This window comes from Haplochromis burtoni, unplaced genomic scaffold (assembly GCF_018398535.1).
Source record: "Haplochromis burtoni strain Fernald_Lab_line unplaced genomic scaffold, NCSU_Asbu1 Contig_179, whole genome shotgun sequence".
NCBI lineage: Eukaryota > Metazoa > Chordata > Actinopteri > Cichliformes > Cichlidae > Haplochromis > Haplochromis burtoni.
This window is the reverse complement of record NW_024582540.1, coordinates 383,722-399,264: the sequence shown is the minus strand read 5'-3', so window position 1 is coordinate 399,264 and position 15,543 is coordinate 383,722. Positions and strand designations below refer to the sequence as shown.

The window sequence follows — 15,543 nt, the reverse complement described above, 5'->3', positions numbered from 1 at the left end:
GAAGGAGTAGTTTCAAATAAGATGTGTTTAGATGTGTTTTTGATACTGTTATTTTAAAGAAAGTTTTCTTCACAAGACTTTATTTGACTAAGTTTGTCTTTGTTCTGAGTTACTAACATACCTTTTGTTTACACTCGATACAAGCAATATTAAAATATGAGAACTGACATACAAAATGTTCGATAAAAATAACTTAAAACTAAGCTAAATCCCACTGAAATGTCGTATGGAAAATAATTTGAGGGCTGCATAAATAATAAACCTGAGTAATGCTTTGTGAGGGAATGAAAGGATCAGGCAATGCTTTTATAACACTGAATATTTATTTGAAACACAGTCAATTCAAAGATTTCATCATTACTATGATCTGTTAGGATATTGTGACTCTGTACTTCTTTGCACAAAGATAAGCTCTGGGCTGCTAACCACAGTGGTTTCTTCTCTTGTGACTTTCTTGACAGAACCAGCAATTTCTCTCCCTGTGGACAAAACATGGCAAGTGTCAGTTTCTATCAGACTTGCACTAAGTAGATCATAAAATGATGGGAAATGTACTATTTCTTTTTCAGATGAACCTTTTCAGCGGAGACCTTTTATGGTATGGCCACTGTTTAGCTTCGTTAATCATCTTACTCAAAAACAAGGGGGATCAAACTCCAGGAAACACTGTACTGATGGTGTCAGTGTACAACTTACTTTTTCTGAAGCACCTGGGTTCACAGTTATTTCCAAGAGTAGGTTGGCAAATAGCTACATCACAGTGGATGTACAGCTGGTCAAAAACAGAAAAAAAGCACATCTTTGAAAATATGTTACAACAAAAAGTAAGCATGAAATGAAGATAAAGATATTTTTCGCTTAGTATTGGGATGCTATACCTTTTCCTGTAAAGGAGGCATAATGTTTGGCTTTGTAGCTGCTGACTGGGTTGAACTACCATCACCTACAAAATGGAACATTTTGAAAACAAAGCGGTTGTGGTGGCTTGGAAACTTGAATCCAAATGAGGGTCTGGCAAGCAGGGTTGTTAGGTAGCGGTCATCACAATAGGGGCAGCTATGTTAAAAGCAAAGTTTGTACAGTAAACATCAAAAATATAATACAAATGCCTCCAAATTAAGAGCACCACCTACTCTTACCCATCAATCAGGAAGTCCCACTGAGGAAGACTATGAAGATAGGAATCAGAGGTTGCCCGACATCTTCCAAGAGTTAAGACAAGGTTGGGATCGGTCCTCTCCATCAGGTAGACCTCAACGTAAACAGGATCCCTCAAAACCTTTCTGACAGGGTATTCGGCAGCGGTGTAAAAAGAGGTGTAGACTTCCTCTTCTGTCCAAAAAATGAGAGTAGTTGTAGTTGTTGACATTCCCTGCTAAAAGAGACTATCTTTGCAGATTTAGCTCTCCAAGACTAACCTTCAACACAACCCTTGGCAACACATTGTCCATTGGCCAGCTTGAGTTCCACACGCACAGGTCCAGCAGCTGCAACTGAGTTTGGCGGAGGAACCGGACCAACATCAATAACCAAAGCCTCAACTGTGGTGCCAACATATCTGCACTGGAACAACAACCTGGCACAAGAAATACAGTTTACGTTAGTCACTCATGAAGTAATTTAGCTATAAACTTTGAATAACAATTTCTTTCTCACTGAACGTTTTCGATCTTCTAGTTTCTGCCCATGTGTGGTAACATTTTTGCCTATGCTGTATCTACTTTCTGATAAAGATATTAAAATATTTACTCATTGTAGGTGTCCCTGGTAATGGATCCATGGGGTCCAGTAATCACTTGGTATACGGAATACATCCTGTTCTCGTAAATTAGAACACCAGGTTCCTCCTACAGTATAATGACAGGATTTCAGTCTTTAACATTGCCTGTAAAAACTTAAACTTAAAACTTAAATTGTTAACTGAGATTCTAGTGCATCAGCCCAGACAGTTTCTCTAGGAAAGTTAGTCAGTGCATCGGCCCCCTCGCCAATAACTTCAAATCATCTGCTAAAAACCTTGGTATTACTTGTGATCAGCACCTGAATTTTGAAACTCAAATCTCAAAGGTTACCCAATATTGTTTCCTTCATCTCAGAAATGTTGTGAAAATCAAACCTTTAATGTCAGTGAATCCTCTTGAACTTTTAGTACACACTTTAAGTTTCTGTCAGTCCTCAGATCGTCTCCAATTAGTTCCGAATGCAGCAGCAAGGTGGCTAATGAAAATTACAGTGGTCACATATTACACCTGTCCTTGCATCCCTTCACTGGCTTTCAGTGAAATTCAGAATCCACTTTAAAATTCTGTTATTGACATATAAGGCTCTACATGTACAGGCCCCTGGTTATTTAGCTGAGTTTCTAACACCTCAATGCAGCTGGCCTCTCCGATTGTCTGACCAGGGTCTTCTAACTGTCCCTAGCTCTGATTTTAAAACCAGAGGTGTTGTAGCACCCAAACTGTGGAACAGCTTTGCTCAGTCAATGAGGTTGGCTCACTCTTTTATTTGTTTTAGGCAACTACTGAAAATAAAATAACAGTTTGCGGCTTTTATGTGAACTGTGCAGTAAACTCTGTGTTTTGAAAAGTGCTATATAAATAAGTTTTTCATGCTTACTATTAGTAGTAGTAGGAGGAGGAGTATTAAAAGTATCATTATTATTAATTCAGTTACAACACTTACTTTTACAACTGTACCACAGGCAGTGACAGGGAACTCATAGATGGCAAAAGCTGAAGTGCTGCCAACTGGATTGCAGCTGTGACCATTCTCATAGAAAGAAATTGTCTCCAAGTCAGTGTTGGGCAGAGTTGCATCTCTGGCCACCACCACGATGAACAGGCCTTCCTTGGTGCACTGAAGTGTCACTGAGGCAACAACAATAATAATAAAGTACAACAAAAAGAAAGACAAATGCAAATGCTTTTACCCTTTCACCATAATGTATCAGTGGTGTAGTTTATCTATAAAGCAGAACTTCTTACCAGATTTGCCATATTAGCACATGAGTCCATCAAAACAGCAGTTTATAGCGTCACATTCAGAAGCAGAGATTTCATTAGTGCCACACGGTATCCTGTAGTTTTCCGCAACTTCACAAGTGTGAAATGACTCTAAAGGCTTTAGAGGGTTCAGAGGTCTTTTGGGCTGCTGAGGCTGCTGAGGGTATTCAGGGTTATTGATTTGCTTCTGCCCCTGTGGAGATGGTGGGTATCTAGGATTCTGAGGGTTCTGAGACCCTTGCCCATAATTTTGGGCATTCGATCTATAGCCCAGCAGGGCAAATAATAAAAGACGACAACAAGTCAGCTTTAGTACCATTACGTCACATAAAAGAACAGCAAATTCTGTGAAATGTATCCTGCAAATATGTTGACTTTTATAAGGTATGGTTAATGATGGCCTGTTAGGATCTCACATCTGAACAGTTTCATAACAAGAACCTTCACAGGGTCTGTCTGACCAACACTGTGCCTTCACAGTGTAAACAAAAACTTTTATTTATCTTTCATTTTGACATCGTTGCAAATCGTTGCAACAGGATGAAGTGTTCTTTGTCTGTAATAAAAAGAAGAAGAAGGTATAATTAGACGTAAGCAGGTCATCTGTGGACAGAAGGCAAGAGCTTTCAGTATTATGTATTTTGGCTGCATGAGCTATTCAGTCATTTTATTTGTGACAGGTTAAAATGTTAGTTTTAAAAATCCTGAGAGTCATTTTGTAAATCTATACTGTGCATGCATCTCAAACAAAATATACAGTTTCCTCCTCTTCGGTAACCTCTTCGGAGTCAAAGTCTTGTTTAGGATGAATTTTTATTTATTTAAGTCACTCCTCATAAAAATAAACAGTTTATTTTACGTGATAACCCAATAAAATCATGAATTTGTAATAATGTAATAGCATCTAGAGAGGTAATTCTGAGTAAATTAAAAAGTGATATAAACAAATTAAACCAGAGAAGAAGTATTGTGCAAATTGTACAGCTACTATTGTTTATCTGATGCACAAAAAAAACTTGTGTCTCCACAATTAAACTTTTTGTCACTGTTTTCTATATACCTGCACCCATTACTCACATGAAAACAGACTTTTTTTTTTAAATGTTCTTTTATATAATTTTTTCTTCTCTTGCAAAACTGTGTACTGCAAAGCTCTGAGTGAATGTCTTTATAGTTTTGGCCAAAGTGATAGCAAAAGTCTATGAATCTCTCTGGTGGGTGTGTCACTCCTATCACTATGGCTGTTTAGCAGCTGGTGGTGGACTTCAGAAGGGGTCAGCACAGAGACTACAAGCCCATTATCATCAATGGAGCTCCAGTGGAGAGGGTGCAGTCCTTCAAGTATCTTGGTGTCCACATCTCCTCAGACCTGACATGGGCTGCCCACATTCAGGTCCAGACCAAAAAGGCTAGGCAGCGCCTGTATCACCTACGACAACTGAGGAAGTTCAGGGTCTCTCCAAAGATCCTCAGGATTTTCTATACAGGCGCTGTGGAGAGCATCCTCACACAGAACATGACATCGTGGTTTGGGAACAGCTGTGTGAAGGACCAAAAAGCTCTCCAGAGAGTGATCCGTACAGCAGAACGCTGCTGCAGGATTGCTCTCCCCCCGCTTCAGGACACCTACACCAGGAGATGCCGGACTAGAGCAGCGCAGATACTGAAGGACCCGTCCCATCCTGGCAACAAACTGTTCCAACTTCTGCAATCTGGTAGAAGGTTCCGCATCTTCCGGGCAAGGACAGAGAGACTCAAGAGGAGCTTCTATCCCCAAGCCATCCGTGCCCTAAACACACACACCCGCCCTCTCACATCATCTATAATTGACTGAGACAGGACTCTCTTCCAGACACTAAACCAAGGCACAATGTACATTTCAATTCCTTTAATTTTAAATATGTTTATATTGTCTATCCTGTAAAATGTGTTCCTTCCTCTACCCCCCCCCCCCCCCCCACAATTTTTGCACATGTCGAGGAGCGTGTCAGGCTACATTTCACTGTGTGTTATACTTGTATAACTATGCATGTGACAAATAAAGAACCTTGAACCTTGAACCTTGAACCAGATCTCAGTACTGACTTGAAAGTGCATGGACTGCATGGCAAAAATCCTTCTTCAATTTTTTTTCTCCAATGTCCCTTACTGGGATCCATACTTTCACATGTTCTTTAAAGGAAACTGGATTTAAATACAATAACAACAACAACTCCCACCCACCTGCCCACTGTTATTAAAAAATATATAAAGGCCTTTTGATTTTAGACTTCCCTTGTGTTAGAATGGCTCAATAACATTTTCTTTCTCATATCTCATATATCTTCTTTTATTTTGTGGTTGGTGGTTAATCTGTTATGAATTAGAGCCATATTGATCTGCAGACCTTTACATAAGGTGCTTTGGCAAAATATTGATTTTGATCTACTATGTTAAGGGCACCTAAACCAGGGTCAACATAACCTTTTGTGTCCTGTTTTTCTGCTGCATCTTTGTCACCTGTTTGAATATCTTTTCTCACTTGTTTGAAGAAACCATGATTGAAGAAGATTTGCCTGTGTGCTCCACAGTCACATTTTATGACTAAGAAACTGAAGAATCTGAATCCAGATGTATAAAAAAGTTGCTAGTTAGCAAGTGCAGTCATTTCAGTAGCTAAAATTGATGTTCATCAACCCTGAGGCCAGCTGAAGGGGAGGGAATGTAGTGGAAGTAAACAAGTTCACTGTGTTATAAAAGCAGATGGGCATTTCCAGCTCCCTTACAGCACCCAGTGAACTACCGTGGGCACCATGCTACTGAAGTGTGCCACTGTTTGCCTTGTGGCACTGGCCTTGCTTGGACTCTGTGATGCTCAGGGTGGTTTTGTGCCTGGGGTGTGGGCTCCAGACCACCACCAACAAAAACAAACATTTGAAAAACCACTCACATGGAAATACCCTGAAGATCCTAAGCCCAAGCCTAAGCCTGATGTGCCGTTCCAGCTGAGATATCCTGTTTCTGCTGCATCTGTTGCTGTTGAATGCAGGGAGGACATTGTTCGTGTGGAAGTCAAAAAGGATTTCTTTGGAGTTGGCCAGGTGATAAATTCGGCTGACCTTACCCTGGGTTCATGCGCTGTTGTCGGAGAGGATACGCCAGCTCAAGTGCTGATTTATCAAGCTCAGCTGCAGAATTGTGGGAGCACATTAAAAGTATGAAGAATAAATATTACATTATTTTGAAATTTAATTCAAGAGCTGGAAAACAGGTTTATGTATAATTTGACTTGTTTTGTATATATATGTTTGCTAGATGACTGGAGATTCCTTCATCTACACCTTCACACTGAACTACAACCCCCAGCCTGTGGGTGATTCTCCTGTGATTAGGACCGACAAAGCAGCTGTAGTTGTTGAATGTCACTACCAAAGGTACGTAAACATTTGGGAAGATTTGTTAAGATAAAGACATCAAAACAATAGAATTATATTAGTATTTAATGTGCTCTATAGTACGACCTAAATATTTTTAGTAATCTAGAATTTACCAAATGTAATCTGGATATTTCAGTGATATATTATTCTTGCTTTAGTTTTTTGCATTCTCGTAAAACATGTCCTGTCACTTAGAAAGCACAATGTAAGCAGTCTCGCTCTTGAACCCCTCTGGGTCCCATTATCTGTGGCTAAGATGGCACAAGAGTTTCTGTACTTCACCCTGACACTCATGACTGGTGCGTTTAAGATCAGTTTCTCAGTGTGTTTTATATTGTATGCGACCTTGATTCAAAATACATACTTGTTTGAATTATAGAATTGTCATGTCTTGTTTCACAGGTGACTGGAAAAATGAGAGGCCAAGCAACCAGTATTTCCTGGGTGACGAGATTAATTTTGAGGTCTCTGTCATGCAGTACCACCATGTGCAGCTCCGTGTTTATGTGGACAAATGTGTAGCTACCCTTTCAGCTGATGCATCTTCTAGCCCCAGATATGCATTCATAGAGCAAGGGTAATGTAGTTTGATGAGATTGTTGAAGTTGTTTTGTATATTAAGACCTGATTATCACAGATGCCTATGCTACACACACACACACACACACAAAGACAGACACACACACACACACACACACACACACACACACACACACACACACGTAGAAAAATATTTAGTATACACATCCAGAAATGCATATACTATTATATATTGTACATATATTTATTAGTTTCAGATGTAGCCATTCTTGTATTTTGCTTGTTTACATTATTGTATTTTGCACAACTCTGTTGCTTGTGAAGCTCGCACACAAGAATTTCACATCACATGTGCTGTACCAATGTACCTGCACATGTGATGTGACAATAAAAGTGATTTCATTTGATTTGATTTGATTACTGGTTACTATGGTCATTTCACATTGTTTTCTTGTGTGCAGGTGTATGATTGATGGTAGGCTCACTGGATCTGTTTCGAGGTTCCTGGATCGCACTGCAGAGAACAAGCTTCAGTTCCAGCTTGAATCCTTCAAGTTCCAGAATGCTAACAGTGGAAAAGTATGCAATTCCAAATTTGAGTTACTAAGTGCATTGTGTTATATTTTCAACAACATTACTAATGTAGAACTATTACATAGAATAATAACATAAATTCTCTCCTGTTCTTAGCTGTACATTACCTGCAACTTGAGAGCAACATCTGTTGCCCAAGTCATTGACAGTAACCACAGAGCTTGTTCCTACATCCGTGGGTGAGTCTACCTTTGTACACATGTATCAATGATCATTAGACCAGAACTGATGTGGCGATACTGCTTACATTTCCATTTCTCCCAAGGTGGAAAGAAGCTGCTGGATATGATGGTGCTTGTGGCTCCTGTGAGTCTTTAACAGGTGGGCAAACTAGTATTGGAATTATTAGTGGCACTACTGGAGGTGGACTTGGTAATACAGGCACGGGAAATACAGGAACAGGGACTACAGGCACTGGAACTGGAAATATTGGTGGCGGAACCCCGGGTTCTACAAGCCCAATTAAACAGGTCCCTTGGTTTAGGGGGACACGGGATGTGTCTCAGCAGGAAGGTATGTGTTTTAAAAAAATATAAGTATTGCAACATTTTAGTAGAGGGAAAGTTTCATTTCAGTTGGTCCTACAAAAAGATAATTGTTTTATGCTTTCTATTTTTTAAGTAAAAAAAAAACCCCCACAATGATGCATACTGCAACAATTCTTCTTTCTTTTCTCAGTTTTGGAATGGGAAGGAGAAGTCACCTTGGGTCCCATCTCCATTGAAGAGAAGAAGATAGCTTAAAACAATTTCCTGCTATAAACACGGCCATTAAAATGAACTTCATCTGTGGTTCATGCCTGAACATATGTTAATTTCATTCTTCTTATTCATAGCTCACAACAATGTAATAAGACATTGAGGAATGAAAAGGTCCTTCACTGAAACGTAACTCCTTTTACATGCCCCCTCTCTGTAATTACAAATGTTTTATATAGAGCTTGTGTATCCATGAATTGGAACTATTCACATGTAATGGAAATAAAAATGCAACTGTTTGAATTTATTGTGTAATTCATTCAGAACTTTCTTAAGCTTTGCATTGGATCTATTGTAAATTGAAACAAAAAAAAATCTAGAAATTAAGAAACATTGAATAGATATAATAACAAATATAATGAGCTAAAAGAGCAATCAGGGGTTGAGCAAAAATGACTCAATAGCACATGTTAGACAATATAGTCACCTGTCTTGTTGTATTTCTGTCAATATGCATGCTTTTAGGGTAAAACAAACAAACAAAAAGGTAAAACAAATCAATATCAATATCATATCACTCAGAAATCATAAGTGGATGAAGGAAGAAGCCATTCACAATCAGCCCCAGGCCATATCCTCATGGTGCCTCCTGATTGGTGTCCTCAGCCTGTCACAGACAGCCCCCAGAACTCAAACACAACCAGCAAAAACATACAAGTAGCACAGAGTAATAGAAACATGTTTGCTAAATATGAGAAATATACACCTAACAGTGAAAGAAGAAGAAGCCACTTAAAGAGGCCTAACTCTCATCTTCTCAGTCAGCATCTACACCTCAAAGAGCAAAAACACAGCAAATCCGGGCTCTAATCATGGCTCTTATTGTGCTTCCAGGTAATCCCTGTTTTCATTCAGCAGTGAGCTTTTGCTGTCACCGTGTGGTATAAATGCTAAACTTCAGTTTACCGAGAGAGAGTTTCAGCACCACATGCAGTGAACAGCTACGCGGGAGGTCTGATCATAAAGCAGTTTAAGTAGCCAAACACTTCAAAGTGTGCCTATAGGTTTTATGGAAGTTCACTGAAACACAAACCTATGTTCTCTGTGTTTTATTAAACTCATTTTTATTTGGGTCACGATGGAAATCCGGTAAGTTATGGACCCGAAATTAAAATTCATATAATTACATTTAATGTGTTCACCCACACTGCAGAGGCACCAAATGACTATTTCTGGGAGACGTTACAGTATATAGGCCTTGTAAACCTTGCAATTAAAAAGCGTCCTCCAGTCCATTCTAAGGCACGGTTACAAAACGAGGACTTAAAATTGAAGTCCCTGCCTTTTCCCGGGGAATCCTCGGATCTCCCCAAGGCTGGTCCACACAGACGTTGGCACGAAAAGCACGTTTGCTTTGCCTGCAAATTTTACTCACTGTAATTTCATCTTAACAACTTTATGGCCGCTGTTTTATCTGTTTTGCTCCGTGTGACCCTCTAGGCTCTGACTACATCCACTCAGCACAGCCTGCTCATATGGTATCAGCACTGACGTTATACCGTCTCCGCTTTACACCCCCTCCTCCTCCGTCTCTGCCTGTCTCCGCACTGCTGGCCCGTATCTGTTGTGTGTCACGGGCAGCATCACAGCGGCAGACATTTGGAGAGAAAAACACCGACTGCGGATACAAATTGCCCGCTTCATGTTTCGCAAGGACATAACCGGGGAACACAGAGATTTCCGCGTTATTGCGCGCTGCCGCTGAAGCTCTTTTTTTTGTCTTATTTGCCTTGACACCCCTCCTTATCCTGCCTGTGTGGATGGTTGACTGCAGATTTCATGGTGCTGAGCAGGCTTGTCTGATTGAAGGCTTGCGGCCAGGGGGGCATCTGTGGGGCCGCAGATAGAGAAACCTCTGTCCACTGTCCCGTCCCGTGCACTGTAATTGTGAATGGACTGCGCTCCCTCCGTGATTTTCTGCAATCGCTCTGAGTCATTTGTAGAAGAAGATGGCGGACAGGGCTGAGATGTTTTCCCTATCCACCTTCCATTCTCTCTCGCCTCCTGGATGCAGGTAAGAGCTCGTATGTAAAGTGACAGTGAGGGGTCGATGGAGGATGCGCTGGGCTGATATGAAAAGGCGCCGTGCATGTCGGTCTGTGCTGCTTTGATGACTGCAGTAAAAACGCACATCCCCAGCCTAGGTTGTAATAGATACTGTGAATAACCTGCTCGGCCTTCTGCTGCCTCACTGCGCGCATGTAGGTGCTGCAGCTGAACATTGCTGGTTGTTTATGTTTTTGGGAGAGACCACTTGGTGAAGAGGGAATAAAAGACTCGCGTTTTAGTAATTTCTGAAAATTGCAAAGAATGGCAAATTGTAAAACATATTGCATATGACTGATCTCTAGCTGTGGCGACAGTCACCCGCTTTGCGCATTCTCTGTGTGAGGCCCACGCCCTGTTGAGTCCAACCCAGGCAAGGGCACGTTGCTGAACAATGATTTACGGAAGTCCTACTGATATTGATGTTGTGTCAAACGCCTCTAATGTGACCTCTGCGACAATCAGTATGACAAATCAGCCCCGGTTTCTTCTTGTAGAAGCATATTTGTGGGTGGGTTACTCTTGCAGAGGCAACTTATTTCACACGTAGCGTTAAATCAGTGCTCTCTACAAGGGTGTTGTTGTTTAAAATATACAGTTTAGCTTGTTGTAGTGTAATTGGCGGTAAGATGAGAAACACAGAGACATCTTGTAGTAAATTTAATGAACTGTGTGAAGAGAGTGCAGTAAACCTACTTTTGATGCTGGATGTGTATTGGTAACAATGTAACATAACAAATAATAATAATGTTAAGTAAACCAATTGGTACCTTTTCCAAGCTTTAGACAATATATATATATATATATTATATATATATATTATATATATATTTCTTTCTTGCTATAATGCTCAACCGAGGATGTTACATATTCGGATTAATGATGGTGCCTTGTATGTTATACTGTTGTTTGTAAATAAAGTTCCTTAAAAAAATTAATTTAAAAAAATGTGGATTGTCAGGACTGAGAGACCTCTTCCCTCAGGGGAGGAAACAAGATGGCGGAGTGTGCAGCAACTTTACTGCAGGCGTCCGAACTTTTTGGCTTTCTTTTGTCCTGAAACTGTGAATTTATTAAAAGCAATAACCCGTCTTTTGCGCTTTTTGTGCACTTCAACCAGCCACTGAAGAATTAACTATAAACCAGCTTTAAGTTGTAATTTTTCCGGGGTTAATTTTGATACTTGTCCTATGACCACGATGGATCATGACTACAACGTTTCGGTGTTGAGAGAGGCGTGTGACGAGGAGGATATTCAAGATTTGGAGATCACTGACATGACTTCCAAGGACTCCAGAATCAACTGGGCTCACACTCCGACGAAAAGCCCTAACCCGAAGAAAGCAAGAGGGGTGCGAGCGCAGCCGCTGGAGGAGGAGGACACCGCCGCAGCTATCTTGCAAGCAGTCAATGTGTTAAAGCATAAGATGGATGAACAGACGGCGTTGCTGCGTAAGTTTGAAAAGCGCATTGATATGAACACGGCAGAAATAAGAAAAAATAAAGAGTATATATATATATATATAAGCTTCTTATTAAATGTAGACATTCTTAAATCATAAAATATACGATAGAGAAAAAATATTCATTTTGATTTTCTCCCAATTTACACAATTTGTACAGGCTGTCATGGTCCTGGATGTATTTCTTTAGTGCTATCATCAAAGAAGTTTGCAGGAATGAAAGTGTCCGGTTCACAATCCTTTGACTTCTTGATAAGTTGCAATAATGGGGGCGTCAAGGTTGTAGTTTTTCTTAGAGTGGAGACATATTTGCAATTTCAGCTATTGCAAAAAGTGCACAGCTCTAATCTGTATAGTCAATCATTTTGCATCTTTAAATTCCTGTGTTCCTGCAGCATAATTTAACACAAGACTTTGGATTTGTTGATAATAGACCCCACTGGCTCTTACAGCTGATTATTTGAATTCTAACCTCATAGTTCATAAATTCATCAACAGTAAATCCTATATATTGATGTATGTACACTTCCAAAGGCCAAAGTTCTTATACTACTTGGATTATCTTTTTCCTCGAATGGTTACAAATACAAATCTGGGTGTATTTCTACTTTTCATATGATTTTCATATGTTATGATATATAACCTTCAGTGGCTGCTGTAAGGCTTTACTCTGTGTCACCAAACATAGCTGGAATAATAAAGAAAACACTGTTATTTCTAACTGGGTTGCACGACTACAACATACAGCTACTATAAAATACTAGCCCAGAGTAGCAGAGAGAAACTGGATAAACCAAGACTTTATCTGGCGTGTTTATCAGGATAACATAAGCCCTGTGCTCTAATGTGCATGAAGTAAACACATTTCATTTCAACGTGCCTGCTTCTGCCTCCAACATGGCTCATATCCTACAGAGGCAATCACATTAACAAACCAGTCCTGGTAGATTTTTTATCCACAGCATGTAGTCATGTGGGATTTCAACTGCACTGCTGGATCATGTCAAATCAATAGACCAGATCGTTTGCATGACTACCGGTGACCTGTTCAGCTCACTCAGCCAAGCTCTGACCATGGTATTAATGTTTTAAATTCACAGCACTACAGCCAAATCTAACGAATCTTAATTATATTAGAGGAATCATGTGAGGAGTAGTTTATTGCATTACTCCTTTGTGGAGGCTAATTGGTTTGTTTCTGTTGTTTTCAGGTAGTTTTTTTATACATTTGAGAGGGAACAAGTGGTTTGTGTTTATTTTTGGTTGACTCTTCACTTTTTGATTATGAAATATCAGTAAGTAGGGATGTAGAAAGAGTCTTTCTGTAAATGTCTGTGCGTTTGATTGTGTCACAGCTTTTGTGTATGTGTGTGTGTGTGTGTGTGTGTGTGTGTGTGTGTGTGTGTGTTGTCTCTTTCTCTGTGCATCTGTGTGTGACAGATTCATGAGTGAAGCCACCAGTTGTGTGATGGTGTGGTCTGGTAATCTGCCTTACATAACCCTAACACTGTTTCCAGTAGGCAACAAAATCCACGAGAGGCAGCACCTCTCTCCCCGGAGCACCAGAAAATTATTACAGGTTACAATTTCCCCTTTGCGGATGGAAAACGTCCTCAGCTGGAAATCTAAACTTTAAAAGAAGCATATGAATATGGTTCAGTGAGCAATTGATGAGAGATTTTAATGAATTTCTGCTAATAAGAGAAAACATGGTAGCACTTTCTTCCAGGCACAGAGAGCTTTATACCTTATATATACCTTATATAAAAGTATAAAGCTCATATATAGAAGTAGAACTTCATGGTAATTAAACTTATCCAAAGCATCATCTTACAGTAATGTACATAGAAGCTGTTCCACTGAGCTGTGCTTTGTTTCTTCATCATAAATATTCCCTGCAGTGGATGAAGGCTGTTTTGGATTATTACAATGCAAAGCCTTGTCCAATGTCGGGAACCCACACCTTGAAGTTCATTGATTACATTTTGCCCAAGGGTTTGGTCGGTCTTTCTTAGACTTGCTGAGGCAGCAGTCGTACTGTGCGCAGTCATTTGTTTGTTTTTAGTTCATGAGCGTGAACTGCTCTGTTTCCAGTTGTGCTACCTTTTTAAGGATGCCATTTTTAGGCTCCAAATTTATCAAAGGTCCTATTGACTCATTATCTTTTTTGACATTATTCACATAATACACAAGTAAATCTACACAAAGCGGAGCCTTGGTTATTTGAATGCCATTCTTATTTTTGTTCTTATTTCATCCCTGTATATAACACATTTGCGAATCACAAGTTTGGGAAAATTAATTACATTTGTTTGTCTCTAAACAAAACCTAAAACAACTGTTATTTTTTCATTGCTAATTTTGGGAACAAAGATACAAACAGTGTATTTTTCACGGCTTAGAATTTAACCAGTAATAGAAATAGTGATTTGCTTCAACCTCTAGTTTAATATACAGAAGTTTTATGAACATTTCGTGAACATGACTATTTTATGAAGTATGCAACCCCACCTCTCCACCCCCATGAATCCCATGTTTTCCTGTTAATGTTCTACTTTTGCCTTCCAACTCTTTGAAGTCATTTGGAGAAAAACAGAGGGGGAGGGGGTAATGGTGGGTATGGTTACCATGGCGTAAGAGGCTTAAATCAAATACAAATGCATTTTAGCTTAAGCGTTCCATCCTCACTCTTTTTGTAGATTTTAGCTTCAGTCTCTCTCCCACTGTCTTACATTTTCTGTGCAACTATCACTTGCCATGGCTTCACCTGTCAGTCTTTGCAGCTTGCTTTTTTTTTTTTTATTTAACAGCAACAAAATAATGAGTCATATTTACACATTTTCCTCGCGTCTAATGGCTTCATTAATCCAAATCCAGACCAATCTGCATGAGATCATGTGCTCACAGCAAGCTGATGTATCATCAGTGCCTTTGACTCAAACATGGCATGATCTTTGAATTTGGAGCTGAGGAAGACATCACAGTCCTTCATTAGGATAAATGTGTGACTCGTGCGCGTGTGTGCGTGCAAGCTTGAGTATTTGTGTGTGTGTGTGTGTGTGGGGGGGCATGCATGCATGTGTTTGTCTCTCTAATGGTGGCTGAAAAACCTGGAAAATTATCTTGCTAATGAGTCACTACCAACTACAGCATGTCCTTGGCTTTTAAAGATGATGTCACTGTGAAGCAGGTGTTCATGGTTAAAAGGCAGCTTAATCACGCCACCACTTCAACCCCCACCCCCGCCACCATTACCACTGCCACCACACCCACATCTGTATCTACTCTAATATTGTTATCAGAGTGTCATCAGATTTCCTCTCAAGCTTCTATTTTTGTCCAATTTCATTCTTGGATTGTGAGCGTATACTGATATATATTTGCATATTTCCTGGCATGTAGCCTACTAAATATTCATTCAGTGTGATTAGGGTTATTTAAAAATAACTAAATACCATCTGATAGTAAAGGGTAAGTGAATTGTCAAAACACTACCACCCCATTTCATCCATTAACGAAGATATTCATGCAGCAGATATATTGATGGGCGTATCCGGAAGATTTGGGGGTTCAGTGTTTTGGCCAAGGAGACACGGCCTCCCTGTAATCTAAATTGGGACTGCCCCCAAACATTTACATCCGTAATACATTTTCAGAAAAGCTTTATTGCATGTTTGAAAGAGTGTGGAGACTAATTCTAAAATAAATGACAGAAGTATTA

General features: G+C 39.8%; 3 protein-coding genes across 4 annotated transcripts in view; 2 read left to right on the top strand and 1 right to left on the bottom strand.

Annotated features, from left to right (window-relative positions):
• Positions 1-369: 369 nt before the first annotated feature.
• Positions 370-3,009, bottom strand: LOC102309761 (zona pellucida sperm-binding protein 4-like). The gene is given in 7 exon segments (XM_042225698.1): positions 370-479; positions 697-1,056; positions 1,140-1,332; positions 1,419-1,576; positions 1,750-1,847; positions 2,686-2,870; positions 2,988-3,009. Coding segments are annotated over 6 exon segments (840 nt in total). The 3' UTR covers positions 370-479; positions 697-872.
• Positions 3,010-5,759: 2,750 nt separating this feature from the next.
• Positions 5,760-8,556, top strand: LOC102313075 (zona pellucida sperm-binding protein 3). The gene is made up of 8 exons (XM_014337407.2): positions 5,760-6,199; positions 6,300-6,418; positions 6,617-6,720; positions 6,824-6,998; positions 7,423-7,540; positions 7,652-7,734; positions 7,821-8,068; positions 8,234-8,556. Exons 1-8 carry the CDS (start codon positions 5,798-5,800, stop codon positions 8,296-8,298), a joined length of 1,314 nt encoding a protein of 437 aa, XP_014192893.1. The 5' UTR covers positions 5,760-5,797; the 3' UTR covers positions 8,299-8,556.
• A 1,270-nt stretch (positions 8,557-9,826) lies between these two features.
• Positions 9,827-15,543, top strand: part of mapk8ip2 (mitogen-activated protein kinase 8 interacting protein 2) — a 28,624-nt gene continuing 22,907 nt past the window's right edge. For both annotated transcript variants that reach the window (XM_005934126.3, XM_005934127.3), the window contains exon 1: positions 9,827-10,327. In XM_005934126.3, coding sequence (XP_005934188.1) covers positions 10,263-10,327 — 65 coding nt within the window. In that variant the 5' untranslated portion in view covers positions 9,827-10,262. The remainder of the gene's footprint in view (positions 10,328-15,543) is intronic.

Bases quoted from the DNA above. Each gene is read 5' to 3' on its own strand.
- LOC102313075 (XM_014337407.2), top strand. From the start codon at position 5,798: ATGCTACTGAAGTGTGCCACTGTTTGCCTTGTGGCACTGGCCTTGCTT. The intron at 6,999-7,422 runs GTAATGTAGTTT...TCTTGTGTGCAG, and splicing joins TATGCATTCATAGAGCAAGG to GTGTATGATTGATGGTAGGC. The intron at 8,069-8,233 runs GTATGTGTTTTA...TTCTTTTCTCAG, and splicing joins GGATGTGTCTCAGCAGGAAG to TTTTGGAATGGGAAGGAGAA.